The sequence below is a fragment of the Equus asinus genome, chromosome 21 (assembly GCF_041296235.1).
Source record: "Equus asinus isolate D_3611 breed Donkey chromosome 21, EquAss-T2T_v2, whole genome shotgun sequence".
NCBI lineage: Eukaryota > Metazoa > Chordata > Mammalia > Perissodactyla > Equidae > Equus > Equus asinus.
The window spans coordinates 47867821-47884452 of record NC_091810.1 but is presented as its reverse complement, the minus strand read 5'-3'; the positions used below and the strand labels follow the sequence as shown (position 1 = coordinate 47884452).

At 42.0% G+C, this 16632-nt stretch overlaps 1 protein-coding gene across 15 annotated transcripts in view; it reads left to right on the top strand.

Annotated features, from left to right (window-relative positions):
• DOCK3 (dedicator of cytokinesis 3) overlaps positions 1 to 16632 on the top strand; it is a 438078-nt gene that overhangs the window by 383241 nt on the left and 38205 nt on the right. For 13 of the 15 annotated variants that reach the window (XM_044754125.2, XM_044754132.2, XM_044754128.2 and 10 more), the window contains 7 exons: positions 1883 to 1958; positions 2477 to 2577; positions 2841 to 2899; positions 5240 to 5388; positions 12054 to 12139; positions 14549 to 14575; positions 14712 to 14807. In XM_044754125.2, coding sequence (XP_044610060.2) covers positions 1883 to 1958; positions 2477 to 2577; positions 2841 to 2899; positions 5240 to 5388; positions 12054 to 12139; positions 14549 to 14575; positions 14712 to 14807 — 594 coding nt within the window. The remainder of the gene's footprint in view (positions 1 to 1882; positions 1959 to 2476; positions 2578 to 2840; positions 2900 to 5239; positions 5389 to 12053; positions 12140 to 14548; positions 14576 to 14711; positions 14808 to 16632) is intronic. The other 2 variants (XM_070493006.1, XM_044754127.2) reach the window with 1 other exon arrangement.

The window sequence follows — 16632 nt, the reverse complement described above, 5'->3', positions numbered from 1 at the left end:
GTGAAAGAGAAAGCAAGACAGAGATCAAGGCAATGAGGGAAGAGCGGAGAGGGTAAACGTGAAAACTGTTTGGAGGCACAATCACTAGGACTTGACCATTTACCATAAGTTCAAGAAGAAGAAAGCTTCAAAGATAGTTCAAAAATGGAGTCTAAGTGCCTGGCAGATGGTGTCATGGTAACAACAGAGAAGGAAATATTAAGGATGTGAAATATAATACCTAGAAAAGGGTTCCTCCTTGAGGAAGGCCTGCTCACTGGTCCATTGGCCTCTGTTGCTCTCTAGTTTCAGGCAGTATCCCAAACTCTCCTCTTAATTTGATTTGCATTGTCTGCCAGACACTGCTTGCTTCCCACAGCTAGTGCTAATTACCAACTTGAGTCCTGGCTGTGAGGCTCTGACCACTTGTGACTCCAGCCACAGAATTCGCTCTAAGGCTGACCCCAAATTTTCTGTCTCATTCATAGTTCTAACCTGTGCTGCTTCTTGGCAAACCAGACAAGTGATGCAGCTGGTAAGGTGTTGGCTCAACTGGTCTTCCTCCAGTCAGGAGAAGGCCATTGGCCTCTACTCTCTAACCTGCTGCCTCCTCCCATGGATCTGCCTTTTATGTTGGTATTATGCAGAATGTAGTATTATTTGTGTTAGCTATATTAGCAGGGTATCAGCATGGTCTTTCCACTTCATACCTTTTTTTTTTTTACTGAGGAAAATTAGTCCTGAGCTAACATCTGTACCATTCTTCCTCCACTTTATATGTGAGTTGGTGCCACAACATGGCTGACGTGTGGCGTTAGGTCCGCACCTAGGATCCGAACCTGCAAACCCAAGCCGCCAAAGTGGAGCATGCCAAACTTAACCACTAGACCACAGAGCCAGCCCCTCTTTGTACCTTTTATAGGGCTCTTTTTTCTTTTTTCAAAACTGCAAACCTTTTATACAGAACAGAAGAATGGTTATAAACAAGGTTGCACAGATAGCTCCTCAAATAGTGGATTTTCCGTTTGACTTCCTCTTGTTTCTGTCTGGTAGCTTTACTCAGAGTACTTCAGGCTCCCCAGCCCATCCTGCAGGAGCAGCCTCTTCTTTCAAGTCTCTTACCTTTCAAATTTGTTACCCCCTCTGCTGATGGGCTGATCTCTCTAATACACCGTTTTTGCCTTGCCCCTCTTCTGCACCAAAGCCTGGTGGTCATTGTTAGACATAACCTCCTTTGCCAGGCAGCCAAGGCCCTCTGTAATCAAGCCCTTACTTGCCTGTCACACCTCACTTCCTCTCTACCTCAACCTGTGCCCTTGGTTCCAGCAAGCGAGGCTCCCATTGCCCTATACATATGCCCAGGCTAAAATTGAGAGTGATATTCTTGACCAAAGGCTAAAATCACATGACTTATAAATGAAAAGAGTAGTATATGACAAAGTAGGTACTTAATAACTATAAACCCTTATTACCAAGTAAAATAGTAAAATTATATTCTAAGTCCTCTGGTGTTCATAATATGTGTTCATTACCCAAAAGTCCTCAAAATGCTAGAATCACTCTTTGAACTGTAAGAAACTTTAAAGAAATATCAAACCCCACCCTCCTCCTTTTATAGGAAGGGAAATGGAGCCTAGAGAGAATTTGTACCAAGGCCAGGTCATTGCAGAGCATGGTCTAGAACCCACTGATGTTCTATTCTGTTCTGCTAACTATGGGGCATTTCTCCAGTACTGGTTTTTTGTAGGGTTTGTGCCATCTCTCTTTCCTTTATAGTCACATCTTACATAAGAGCAAGTTGTACTCAAGAAGTTCTCACACAAGCCATAGACAATTGATGCTAAGCTGTTGGATGCCATTGTTAGTCTTTTAACTCTGCCAACGCCTTGTTCCCTTACTGCAGTATTATAGTCACTACTGTCCAGTACCTTTCTTCTGCACTGCACAAGAATTTCACAGAGACAGACTTCGACTTTAAGGTAGGAGCTCCGGAAATCCATCACTATCTTTGTAATAACCCTAGAAAGCCAAAAACCAAGCTCGCTATTTTTGCTTTTGTTTTACTTAAAACAACCATTTTATTTCGCTTACAACTTTGCACATCAGGAATTTGAGAAGGACTCGGCCGGGTGTCAGCTAGGGGGCTGGGGGCTGGGAGCCAGGGCAAGCTCACTGGTTTTTGCTTTATTAATGTGTTCATAGTATCAAATAGCTTCTAAGCTTGATAGTGACTGGAATATGACCTAGGAGCTCCCCTGGTGTTGGGAGCCAGACATTCACGAGTATGCTTTCTAGTCCAGAATCAACACTATTGGCTTCAGAGGAGTCAAGAAAGAAAAAAAAAAAAGTCTATTTCCGAAGATATATAAAAAGGAAAAAAAATCAAGATCTTAAAATTGTAAAATGAATTCTGTGCTACATGCATATATTTAGAATCTCTCCTTGCAAGATTAAGGACTCGGGCTGTCAGATGTTTCCTCTTTCTCTGTCTCTCTAGGTATGGAATTCTTATTTTAGCCTGGCAGTTCTGTTCATAAATCAGCCAAGCCTCCAGCTAGAAATCATCACTTCATCCAAGAGGAAGAAGATTCTAGATAAGTAAGACATATGTCTCTTATTCACCTCTCTACCACATGCCCAGATGGGGTTATGTTTCCATGAGAGGCTCCTTTAGAAGTTACAAGGTTCTCACTGGGTAGCTTCCCAAGGAGCCACATATGAGAGTTCACTTGAGAACCAAATGACTTGGTATTTGGGGAAGCATTAGAAACTGTGCTGAAGTACTAGCCTCAGTGGGTTTGTAGCCCTGTCTTCCTGAACCTTCTCCCACTAACAGCTGGTTCCTGTGTTACTATTTCCAGGTATGGGGACATGCGTGTGATGATGGCTTATGAACTGTTCAGCATGTGGCAAAATTTGGGTAGGTCTTTTCTCCCTATTTTTCCCTTCCACATGTTGCATAGCCAAATAAAAAATAATAAGACTAATAATTTCCCCCAGGTTTTATGATTGTTAATTCAAACCCAAGAGATCTTTACATATCTTTAGTATAACACCTCAGATGGATAGTGGAACACATGTACACAAAGCCCTTGGCAGGAAGAGCTAGTTTGAGAAATAAGACCTCGTAATACATATGCACAATATCTTTTTTTTGTTGTTTGTTTGTTTTTGTTTTTTTGTGAGAAAGATTGACCCTGAGCTGACATCTGTGCCCATCTTCCTCTATTTTGTATATGGCATGCTGCCACAGCATGGTTTGGATAAGCGGTGCATAGGTCCACACCCAGGATCTGAGCCTACCAACCCCAGGCCACCAAAACAGAGCACGCAGACTTAACCACTATGCCATTGGGCTGGCCCCTGCAATCTCTTTTTTGAGAACTGAAGTCAAAAGGAGAAAAAAAGATGAGGGCTCCAGTAGTTTTTCCCAGTTTGAGAACTCATGCCTGTAAAATCCCCTGTACTCTTCATGTCCCAGTCCAGATGTTGCAGGCTCAAAAGCCTAGATCTTGGAGATACTCAGCACATGAGCAAGGGCAGCTATTCATTTTAATAAAGATTGAAACACTTCTTGGGTCTCTAGTATTCAGGTATGCAGATCAGGTTCCTGACATCAATTGCATGAAGATTGAGTATGAAAGGGGAATTACAGCCCCTAGGTAAGATTGATTTTAGCTTCCTTTCGACAGCTTCTCTTTACAGCTTCTCTAATAGCCATTGCTTTGGATCTGAAATTGTTAAAAGAGTTTTTGGTAGAATTCTTGGATTGCCCTGGTGACTAGGTGGGCCATTCTTTGGAACTGGGCTTCTGAGTGCCCTGTCAAGATGCTAGAGAAGCTGTTTTTACTCTTCCTAGTGAAGTCTGCTTTTAGCTGAGCTCATGGCTCTGAAGCCTTAGGAATGATGGTCATAAAATCTTACAGTCCTCCATTGACTATCCTAATCACTAACCCTAGAGGCAGCAGGCATGGTACAAGCCATTCCTGCCAGCAAGCACTAGGGCCTTCCGGCCGATGAGTGGGGATGCATTTCCCCAAGCAGGCTTTCCAGCTTCAGTACTCTTACTCCCTATACCTAGCACAATTTGGGTATAGATTTTGACCTTAAAGCTGACTCTGAAATTCTCAGGAACACAAGGGACTAGCAACTGTACCAATTATCAAGATTGGAATATACAGAATTAGCCTTAGGGCTAACATTGTTTCCTTAAATAGGCTTTCAAAATGAAAGAAATCAAAAAAGATGCCAAATTTGTCTGATAAAACCATTCCTGCCTCATTGTTTTTGGTGGAAATGGCATTTTCTGTTCCTCAAGGACTGATTTACTTGGCTGTAGCAATCAGTATACAGGCCCAGTTTGTCTTCTTCTTAGTCTCTGAAGGACTGAAAGCAGAGCTCTGGAAAATGGTTCACTCTGTTTCACCATTGCAAGGAAGAGAAAATTTCTGTCCCAGGGTCCTCAGGACTGACCCTGGCTTCTGGGAACATGCCCCAGATGGCAATGCAGTCACAGGGAAGCCCACATCACCCACTTCCATGGAAAGGCCTTATTAAGAAAGTTGAGGGATGAGCTGAGCTGGTCTGAATAGATGTAATGCTACCATCAGAAATGGAATGTGAAGACGGGGCAGGGGGCAGGGAGGTGTTACGGAGAGAGTCTCTAAGCTGCTCTGTCAAAGGAGGGCTGTGCAGGAGGCTCCTGCTAACTCAGGAGAGGGCCTTTTGGGCATACATGAGTGTAGACAATGAAGAGGCCCATGGACTTCAGACTTCTAGTGGCTGGACCAGGGACTGAACATCCCCATCACTTAAATGCCTCTGAGCTAGTGGTAGAAACCCCAGGGATAGGGTTTGTGTTTAAGCATAAATAGATAGATTTTCCTTGATAAATAAACACTTTGAACAGACTATCTGAAACTGTCACAGGTTACTCAGAAATCCTATTCTGTCTAGAGTAGTGAACTCTGTTCCTTGACCTCAGAATGATTTTCAGCTAATTTGTGGAATCTCACAGTAAATTCTTTGGAAAGGCAGTTTGTGATTGTTGAACATTTGTTTTAACTGGGCTGGGCCAATTTTATCCATGAACTCTAAAAAGCCAAGAGAGGGAATATCTCAGAAAACTGTAGGGGAGAGCTTCCTTTGTTCTCATATGCTTCCAGTAGGGATCAAAACACGTGCCGTGGCCCCATTTTGGAAGCTTCCATGGAAGGAGAAAAGCAAGCATAAATTAATATCTGTTGGTTTTGTTGTTCAGGTGAACATAAGATCCACTTTATTCCGGGAATGATTGGTCCTTTTCTGGGCGTGACATTGGTCCCACAGCCAGAAGTGCGAAATATCATGATTCCCATCTTTCATGACATGATGGACTGGGAGCAGAGGAAAAATGGCAACTTCAAACAGGTAAGATGACACCTGGCAGTGTTCAGGGTGCTCTCCTCTGGAATGGACCCCTTGTGTCCAGGCAGGTGACGCAGATGGCCAGGCTATGGTTCCAGTGGGAATGGGCTGTGACTTGGCCATCTTGAATCCTGTTCAAGGGTTTTCTCTTACTTGCTGGCCAGAATTGATTTGTGGATTTTTTTCACAAAGTTAGAGCCAGAAAAGAATCAGAGGAAAGGAATGAACATCATGTGAAAGGAACTTTCTGATCAAGGAGAGAATAGCTAAGACTGTAACCTCCCAGCTTCACTCAGGAGAAGGCCCTGGGAGTGTGCTGTCCTTCCTCTCTGGAGGATCCGCAAGGCATGGTCCAAGCATTTCTAGGGCTGGAGCCCAGACCAGATGACTTCATGGCTCAGGGCAGCCCAGAATTCCACAGATTCCTGCACAGAGGGGTGGGTCCAGGAGGTATAAGCCCTTGACTTCTGACTGAGTAGCTTCAGGCTATCCCTCTGTGAGATTCTTCTGCCATTCCTATGGTATAAGAGATGGTCCCTGCCTTTATATCTATAGCTCCAGGATATAGGACTACCAGGATTCAGTGATAGGGAAGCCGGTTTTAGCTAATAAAAGAAAGAACTTGCCAGCAATAAGAACTTTCTGTTCACTGTAAGCTGGCCTGCTTTGGGAGATGGGGAGTTTCTTTTTGCTGGTGGTTCTCAAGTAGAAGCTCCCAGGAGGCCTCTAGGGGAAATTTCCATATTGGTTTGGGGACTGTACCAGTTCCCCACTAAGCTCCCTCCCAAACTTGTGATTCTGGGATAAACCAGTGGTCTTAGAGTGAGTGACTGTAACAGTGAGGAGCAGACTAGGCAAACAGTAATTTGAAAATTTTTTTTAGTTTTAAACTTACAAAGAATTAAATTCACTTTTTGATTTACAGTACTATGAATTTTGGCAAATAAAGAAAGTCATATAACTACCGCTGCAGTCAAGACTTTTTAAATTCCTGTGCTTTCATCTTGCTGCCCTTTTGTACTCAGACGCTTCCCCTACCTTTAACCTATGGCAACCACTGATCTATTCTCCATCACTATAGGTGTACCTTTTCCAGAAGGTCATGTAATTGAAATCATGTAGAGTGTAGCCTTTTGAAACTAGCTTCTTTCACTTAGCATAATGCCTTTGCAAGATTCATCCATGATGCGTGTATCTGTTTTTCTATTGCTGAGTACTATTCTGTTGCGATTTCTTCATTCACCATTTGAAAGACATTTGAGTTTTCACTTTTTTGATGATTATGAATAAATCTGATAAAAAACATTTCTTTACAGGTTTTCGTATGAATATAAACTTTCATTTTTTCTTGGGTAAATACCTAGGAATAGGATTGTTGAGTATTGTGGTAAATATTTATGTTTAACTTTACAAGAAGCTATCATACTCTTTTCCAAAGTGGCTATACCATTTTGAAGTCCCAGCTGCCATGGTATATGAGAGTTCTGGTTGATCTGTATACTCACCAGCATTTGATATCTCTGTTTATTTTAGCCATTCTGATAGGTGTATAGTTGTATACCATTGTGGTTTTAATTTCCATTTCCCTAATGACTAATATTGTTGAGCATCTTTTAATGTGCTTATTTACCATCTTTTTATCTTCTTTGGTGAAATGATTCTTCAAAACTTGCGTTTGGGGGGGGGGGGTTTAGTGTTTGTCTCTTGACTATTTCCTTTACTATTTCTTTGATTTTTTTTTATTGAGGTCACTTTAGTTTATAACATGTTATAAATTTCAGGTGTACATACATGTATTTTGACTTTTGTATAGACTACATCGTGTTCACCACCAAAAGTCTAGTTTCCATCTGTCACCATACAAATGTCCCCCTTTACCCCTTTTGCCTTCCCCCCACCTCCTTTCCCCTCTGGTAATCACTAGTCTTTTTTTCTGTATCTATGTGTTTGTTTGTTTTGTTATTTTTTTTCTATCTCCCACATATGCATGAAATCATACAGTATTTGTCTTTCTCCATCAGACTTATTTTGCTTAGCATAATACCCTCAAGGTCCATCCATATTGTCACAAATGGCAAGATTTCATCTTTTTATGGCTGAGTAGTATTCCATTGTATGTATACATACCACATATTCTCTATCCACTCATCTGTCAATGGACACTTAGGATTTTTCCATGTCTTGGCTATTGTAAATAATGCTACAGTGAACATAGGGTGCATATATCTTTTCAAATTAATGTCTTCACATTCTTTGGATAAATATCCAGAAGTGGAATAGCTGGATCATATGGTAGTTCTATGAAACTTGTGTTTATTTTTAATTGAGTTGTTTGTTTTCTTATTGTTGAGTTTTGAGAGTTCTTTATATATTCTGGATGTAGGTCCTTTGTTGAATATATGATTTACAAATATTTTCTCCCAGTTTTTAGCTTGTCTTTTCGTTTACTAAACAGTCTCTTTCATAGAACAAAAGTTTTTAATTTTTATGCAGTCTAATTTATCAATGTTTTTCTTATATGAATCATGCTTTGGGGATCGTGTCTGAGAACTCTTTGCCTAACCCAGGACCACAAAACTTTTTCCCTTATGTTTCTTCTGGAAGTTTTATAATTTTACATTTAGATCTATATCTATTCTGAGGTAATGTTTGTATAAGGTATGAAGTATGGGTCAAGGCTCTTTTTTTTTTTTTTTTAAGGAAGATTAGCCCTGAGCTAACTACTGCCAGTCCTCCTCTTTTTGCTGAGGAAGCCTGGCCCTGAGCTAACATCGTGCCCATCTTCCTCTACTTTATCTGTGGGACGCCTACCACAGCATGGCATGCCAAGCAGTGTCATGTCCGCACCCGGGATCTGAACCGGTGAACCCTGGGCCACTGGGAAGCGGAACGTGCGAACTTAACCGCTGCGCCACCGGCCCAGCCCCCAAGTCTCTTTTTTTTGCATATAGATATCCAGCACTTTTTGTTGAAAAGACTATTCTTTATCAAAAACACCATTTGGATCTCTTTGTGGACTCATTAGTCTTTCCATTGATCTACATGTCTAATCTTTCACCAATACCACACTGTCTTGATGATGGTAGCTTTATAGTTAGTCTTAGAATTAGGTGATGTGGATCCTCTAACTTTGCTCTTTTTTTTTTCAATATTGTATTAGCTGTTCCAATTCTTTTTCCTGTAAATCTCAGAATCAACCTGTCAATATCTACAAAAATTCCTGCTGGGATTTTGACTGAGATTGCATTGAATCTACAGAGCACATTGGGAAGAATTGATACCTTAATGATACTTCTAGTCCATGAAGACAGTATATCTCTCCATTTATTTAGATATTCTTTGATTTCTTTTATTAATGTTTTGTAGTTTCAGCATACAGATCGTGCACATATGTTGTTAGATTTATAGGTATTTCCTTTTGGGTGCTATCATAAGTTATTCTGACTTTTAAATTTTATTTTCCAGTTGTTTGTTGCTATTATAGAAACAGAATTGTTTTTATATATTGTTAACCTTGTATCCTACACCCTTGCTAAACTCACTTATTTTCAAAGCTTTTTTGTAGATTCCTTGGGATTTTCTATTTAGATGATCCGGTTACCTGTGAATAGAGACAGTTTTATTTCTTCCTTTCTAATCTGTATGCCTCTTCTTTCTTTTTCTTGCCTCATTGCACTGACTAGGACCTCTGATGTGATGTTAAATAAGAGTGATAAGAGTGGACATCCTTGCCTTGTTCTTAATCTAAGGGGAAAGCATTCAGTGCTTCACAATTCAATATGATGCTAGCTCTTGTTTTTTTTTTTTATAGATGCTCTTTATCATGGGTAATTAGTATTTAAGACAAGAACACATTTTTGGAGCGTGCAGCTCTAATGCCTTCAGAGCTTCAGGAAATAATAACTTCAAACAGAAAAGAACTGTTGCTTTTCTATGTTCTCACAGCCTGTGCCTTCTAACTGCAAAATGCACAACTGCCTGATGAGAGAACCCAGTTACTAAGAAGTAGATGACATTGCAGAACCGCACCATGTGTCATCTGAGTCTACTAAGAGAGGGGCTGGGCTTCATCACACCATCACTAACACTGAATAAAGAAGGTTAGCTTTATGGAAGACTAGGTTGGAGTTCGTTTGTCTCACACTTCAAGACTCAGCTGATGAGCTGTGTTCTTTCCTCCAATAAGACTGTCATGAGTAATTGATATCCAGCAAGCCATGTAAACCTTGCTGTCCTTGGTTTGAAAAATCTTGCTGCTGCTTCCTTTTGCCATCAAATACTTTAGAAGAGTGGTCTTCTCTTCTAACCCCCACATTTCCACTTCCCACCCTCCTGAAATATCCTATTTCAATCTGGAGTATATTGCGCACCCACTTTTGTGGAAACTATTCTCTTGAAGGTCACCTATAATCTTCTAATCACTGAAATCCAATGACTTTTTGGTCTTGATTCCAAGTGTGCTTTCCACAGCTTTGGCTCTGTTAACCACTCCCCTACTTCTTACTACCTACTAAAAATACTTCTTCTAATTATAAAAAAATGTACTTATTTAATATAGAAAGATTAAAAATGAAAATAAGCTATAATGAAAAAATTTAACTCATAATTCTACTGTTACTAGTAACTTGTGGAGGAGGAGGGCAGGGTATATCTTTTTTAGACTTTTTTTTTTCCAATACATAGTTTTTAAAGTTAAAAAATGGAATCATTGTATATATTGATTTTTCAGAATCATTGTGTATATTGGTTTTTAATCTCCCTTTTTTAGTGGCACCATGTCATACCTATCTCTTTTTGTTAGTTAATGCTTCTCTGCACTACACTGTCAGTTTAGAGGCTACATCGTATTCCATTGCATGGCTGGACCACAATATATTTAGTCAGGCTCCTAGTTTTAGAAACTTAGGTTCATTCAGAATTTTGTTAACATTGCAAAAAACATACATTCCTAATTTTTTCCTTAGGTAAATTTCTCACCTGTAATTTCTGGGTCAAAGACCAAAAACATGTCTTAAATTTTTATGACACTATTTCTCGAAACTCTGTTGTCTGTGGACTTCTCAGTCCTCAGGCCACCCTTTCTGTGTGTGCCCCTTCCAAGCACTGACCACCCTGAGCTGTGTCAGCTGTTGTCCTTGCCTCCTATACCAGATGGTGAACTATTGGGAACAAAGATTATTTCTTGTACTTTTATTTCTTAGAACCCAACATGATGCCTGAGACATGGTGGGTTCCTAGAGATGAAAATAAAAACTACCATTCATTGAGCACTTCCCAAGACCTAGGGCACGGTGACGCTGAAGAGGAATGTTAACCACCATTACCATTTCACAAACGAAGAAACTTGTTATAAACAGACCCTTTTCCCCTTGGGAGGCTTGTGGCCAGCTGATTGGCCTGGTGAGACAAGACAAGCTTTGGATTGGGAATGAGACACCTTGGCTTCTAAGCCCAACTCTGCGTGACTTTACTTGACTCTAGGCAAGTCCCTGCTGATGCCTCTTCTCTATGCAGAGAGAGCTGGATGACATCGATCCCTAAGGATCCCTAGTGTCAGACTTCCTATTTCCTCTGAAATGTATATTCAAGCAGCTGATTCATCAGGCCAAACATAAATATACAACAGTCCCCATCCTGGCCATGTAGCAGACCACTATAAAAAGGGCCATATTTATTCATCCATTCTCATTTTATGCTGATGGGATTTCAGAAACCATAATTGCCTTCAATGAATTTCCTAATTCAATTATTCTTTTATTACTTCATCGCCTTAGGACTCTTTGGCCTTATGTGGAATAAGAAAATGCTTCTGTTTTAGTTCATTATTAAATGCAGTCATGACATTTTTTGTTTATATGAAATCCATATAAATGATACTACAATACCACATTTCTAAGGCAAAGGAATGATTTAAAAAACTTTATCTCATATCACTTGCAACTAATTTCTCACCTCAAGTAAATCCAGTGAGGCCTATTAGAAAATGGCTGAGCATTGCTGAATGCCTTCCTGATCAGTATAAGAACAAATGCAATATTGGTGCCTCACAGTTTAGTAATCCAATAACAAATGCAGGGGGCCCCAGTGATGAGGCAGTGGCAGGGACAGCAGCCCCAAGGGCTTTAGGTCCTGTGGGGACAAACAGTGGAGCCTTTTATCCTGAAGGAGAATCTCAGAAGGAAACACTCACATCTTACACAACCCAGCCTAATGCCAGCTGTTAGTGTGAGGACCAGTCCCCCAGCAAGCTTGCTTTGCGACTGGCTGACAAGAGGGTAAAGTTCTAACCAAATGTATTTTATACATACAAATTTTTTTGAATGAACATTTTTAAGAAAGAAAAATACTTAACAAAAGTCTCTTTTGAATCCAAAATACTTTTCTCTCCAGGGAATCCTTGCTTTTTGCCCTTAGACTAAGAAAACAGTATCTGAGACTTTTAAGTCCCAACTCATACTTCAACGACTACAATGGGAGGCCTTTCTGACTGGGGGAGGCAGGGTGGTTTCTTGGTGCTGTAGATGAGATCCTGCCTTCCCTGGGATTTGTTTGGTACAAGGACAAAATCAGGAAGCAGTTCCCCACCATCCTCACCTATCACAGGGGCTGGATATCCCATCCTTCCTCTGAGGTCAGCTCGGGTTTACAAAGTCTCTGCTTCCCTCTAGGTGGAGGCCGAGCTGATTGACAAGCTGGACAGCATGGTGTCAGAAGGGAAAGGCGACGAGAGCTACAGGGAGCTCTTCGGCCTACTGTAAGCTGCTTCAGCCCCAGGCACCCCATGTTGGGGGAGGGGGTGAAGTGGGCTAACGAAGGGTAGGGGTGCAGCCCATGCTGGGTAGGCTTCAGAGGGTGGGTAACAAGAGAGACCCAGGTGGTTTCTGGTAGTAGCAGTGTTCACCTTCTGTCAGTAAGAAAGTGGCCTCATGACACAAGCTCTCTCAGGGATTGCCATAGTTGACTGAACAGGTCGAGACAAGTGATAACTCCGAGCTCCTAGATTTCCTGATAGGAAAAGGGTCATCGTATGTCTTCATAGCATGCACTGTTTCCATTTGGGCAACAGCTCATGGGTACTCAGTGAAGGCTCAGTGCTGGCATTTCTGAGGGAAAAAAAGTTAAATCTCTGCTTTGTAAGATCATGCAATCAGCTTGAAAAACACTACCATGCATCTTGTGACTTGACAAGTCATACTCCCTCTCCAGGCCAGTTTCCCTGTTTGTGAGACAGGGTGATTGAATGAATGGCATCAAAGGTTCTCCCAGGTCCACCATTCGTGGAGTCTGTCTTGAGTTGATGGAAGCCAAGAGACCTTATAGGGCTAAGTCCAAAGGAAGGACTCAGAGGAACCATGGTTTTCCCAGATAGATAGCGATGTTGGGTATTTAATCTTCCTAAAAAACAAAATCTTGAGACTGTTACAGCTCTAGAGTCCCCTCCCATCTCACTCATTATTTCCAGCTTTGAGATTTTGTTTTAGTGCCATTTTGAAGACAAACGTGTGATGTATTTTTCCAATAATAATACTGTACATTTGCTTAGAACTTTACAGTGTACAAAATGTGTTCACATTTCTTATTTAATCCTCACAATACACCCCTGAGGTGGGCAAGGCAGATGTTATCCCAATGAATAGAGGTGATGAAACTCAGCTCAGAGAAGTGTTAGCATGCCTTAGATTGCATGACCAGTAAGAAGAAGTTCTTGGCAGAGCACTCAGATCTTCTGATTTCAAGAGAGGGGAATTTCTCTCTGCTATAACATGCCCACTTTGTTCCCTGATAAGTCATGCAATAAATATGAATTTATTTGAAACTTAAATAATTATAATTTGTGAAAATTAATCCATACTTTAGCATTTCTCTTTTAGTTGAATTGTTTCTAACTGGGAAATAAGGCAGAGAAATCTCTTCCTAAGCTACTAATAGATGACTTTACTACAAAGGAAAAAGCACAGAAATAACTTGCAGTTACTGATTACCTGACCAAATAGTCTTTCATGAACTTCTAAAATCATGTCTGAGAACTGAAAGCCACTGATATCCATGGAACAGCACTTCCAAATTTGTGTTTTGGAGAAGATATTTGTATGTATGCTAGAAAAAAAATAACAAGTGGATCATGGGCTAATCAGTTTAGAAAATACTCAAACAAAATTGAATAGGCCTCTGTATTGTAGGCTTTCTCAAAGCCTTTAATGTGCACAAAGATGTGAAAAATCTCCAAAAGGTGGGTGTAGTGACCAGTATTTCCCATGCTTATTTGCTCACAGAACACTTCTCCCTGTCCTCCAGGACAGCAGAGCTCTGTAGAACACAGTTTGAGAAATGTTGACGCTGTGGCTTTATCCACGTAGCTTAGGGGCCAGAGCCAATGGTCCTGCCCTCTCTCTCTACTAATATGGATCACATGGCAAACTCTCACTTTCCCAGAAGGCTCGGCTCAGGGTGGATGCTCTGTGCAGGGAAGGGAGTCATTGTCATAGCAGCATTAACAGCAGCCAGACTGTGGGTGTGAGTCCTCAGTACTGGGCCCCCTAGCTGGAGCTAGGGACAGTGTGGAAAGAAATCAAGAGTGAGACCTGGACCTGGGCTTATCACTGGAGCAAGCAGAAGGAGTCAGGTCATCGTTCCCTAGGAGAGACTTGTAGGAAAGCAGAGGATGTCAGAAGCCAGGCTCTTTGGAGAAGCCAGAGGCTGCCCTGAGGTACCAGGAGCATGGGGCTGGTGAGTGAGAAAAGGACCTGGGCATTTAGCTCTTGTCTCTGGCACATTTTGCATGGGAGCATCTCCTGAAAGTGGAGATGGCTGTGTGTAGTTCCAGGATTCACTCACTGTCCCTCATGTTGGGCCCTCGAGACTAGTGGGAATCTTTCCTTTGGTTTACATGAAAAAGTTGATGTATATGCTTGAGGGTGGCTCTAAGAAATGATAGAGGCAGTGAGCCAATTGGCAAAGCCAGAGCCAACCCTCAGTGGGCTCTTAATCAGCTGCCTTTTTGGAACAGACCTTACTGTGTACAGATAAGGGGGCTGGGGCTTTGAAACCTCTCCCTCAGTTCAGTGGCATCCTTAGGAACTTGTACAGGAAAATGGAAGATATGCTCATTTGTTGTTGCCAGTTCAGTAATTGCCTTGTCTTTGCTTTCTGCTGCATGGAGTAGAACCCAGCTGTTTGGGCCCTACCCCAGGTAAGACTGAAGGGTGGTAAGTCTGCCATCTCCAGATCCATCACAGGCCCCATGGGCTCTGGAACCTCACTTTTATGGCCAGGGAAGGCTCATGAATTGTATATTGTGTTTGCTTCCTTCATCTTTTCACCAATAGTCTGCTGGAGAAGGTTGAACAAGAAACATGGCGTGAGACTGGCATTTCCTTTGTGACCTCAGTTACCCGCCTCATGGAACGCCTTCTTGACTACAGGTATCTACTCAAACACCTGCCTGACCTCATCTCTGGTCAGGATACTCTCCCCAGCAAGGACATCCCTTGACCTTAAAACTGAGACGATGTGCCTTTCAGGGGGAGGACTATTCTGGTGTTGGGTGCCATCACTAGTCATTAGGAGGCTACTTATGACCAAAGAGAGAGAGGGGAGAGAGCCTTCTGCCAGGGGTAAACCAGGGCTTCCTGGGATCCCCCTGATATGTGGGCATATGTACCCAGGAGGCATCCCAGGGACATGCAGCCATCTGGCTTTCCATCCAGAAAGGTCAGGGCTGAGAGGAATGGGCACAGCAGGGGGGAAGAGAAAGGCTGTCTCCAGAGCAAAGCATGGAACCAACTGTAGGTCCTTAGTGCAGGCCTTCCTCAGAGCCATATGGTAGATAGTCAGGGAAATGTCTCTTGGTACAGAAGTGTGACCCAGGAGGACTTTCAGTTGGCTTTCCCAGGGACCAGAGACCCCACTTTTCCATGCCTCCATTCTTTGCCTAAAGTCTGTTTATTTCTGTCCCTTGGTCCTGGTCGTGAGAAGAGTGGAGGAAGCAGCCTGTGAGCTCAGAGATCTTTATGCTATGTTCAGTCCTATAGATCATGTGAAATTAGTTTTTTCATGAAAGCCTGCCTTTTCAGTCCTATCACTATTTCTGAATTAGTCCAAAAGTGACAATGAAGCTACCACAGCATCCTTAATTATTCTCTCATCAGAGTTCAGGTGGTGGCTAAGTGTGCCTTTTGGGAGCCTAGAGAAAGATAATATGGAATGAAGAGGAATGATAAAGAAAACCCAGCCCCAAGCAATAGTTTTCTTCTCTGTGCTACAAGATATGCAAATGCCAAGGGGGAGCATTTTCAACCCATGGATCAGGAAATGAGAGAGGTTAGGTCACCTCCAATTGCTGCTGAATAGAAGGTGCTGCTTTGCCAAGACATCTGCTATGCAGAAGACTTAGGTGTCCAATGCACTGGCCTTGATATGGAAATAGAATTCCTGAGAAATGTGCTCGCGTCTTGAGCATCCCCTCTTCCTGTAGCACACTTGCACTTGTGTGAGCCCATTTTTCTTGGGCCGTATTAGGGCACAGATAGCCTTTGGGGGTCCCTTTTAGAAGAGGGGGCTCTTTTATTCATATCATATTCCTAGCCTCTCCTGCACCTGCCATCAGACAAGGAAGAGGGGTCGGCAAAACTCTGTACCTCTCCCTCACTACAACATTTACTAAAGGTCAGCCCTATTTGCTGTGGCCTACTAGAAAGAGTGGAAATTAATTTCTTAGGCTCCAAGGCCTAGTTCCAGCTACCTGTTTGATTTCTCTACCTACCTTTCCTAAGTAACTCAAACTCATCGCCAAAACCAATTTCTTTCTCCTCCATTTCTTGTCTCCATGATGGTTCCTACAAAACAAAGTTCAGACTCTTTCACGTGTCATCAGAGGCCCTTCATAAACTGGCCTTTGCCCACCTCTCCTGCCCTATCTCCTGCCAATCCCCAATACCCATGCCCTGTATCCCAGCCTCCCAGTGCTGCTTCTTGTTAGCATAAAAAGAAAAAGCATGATGTTTATGATAGCTTTCATTTGTTAAAAATATACCATGTGCTTTGTGCTTTACAAACATTGTCTCTAGTCTCATAAGCAGCCCTGAAAGATTGTCCTTGTTTTTACCAATGAGGAAATACCATTGGTAGAAGTGCCATTGCCAGAATTTGAAACCAGATCTATCTGACTCAAGAACTATGCCCTATCTCCTCATCTATGTTGTCGCCACTCACATCCTTCCCTTCAGACTTCTGTACATGCTGTGACCT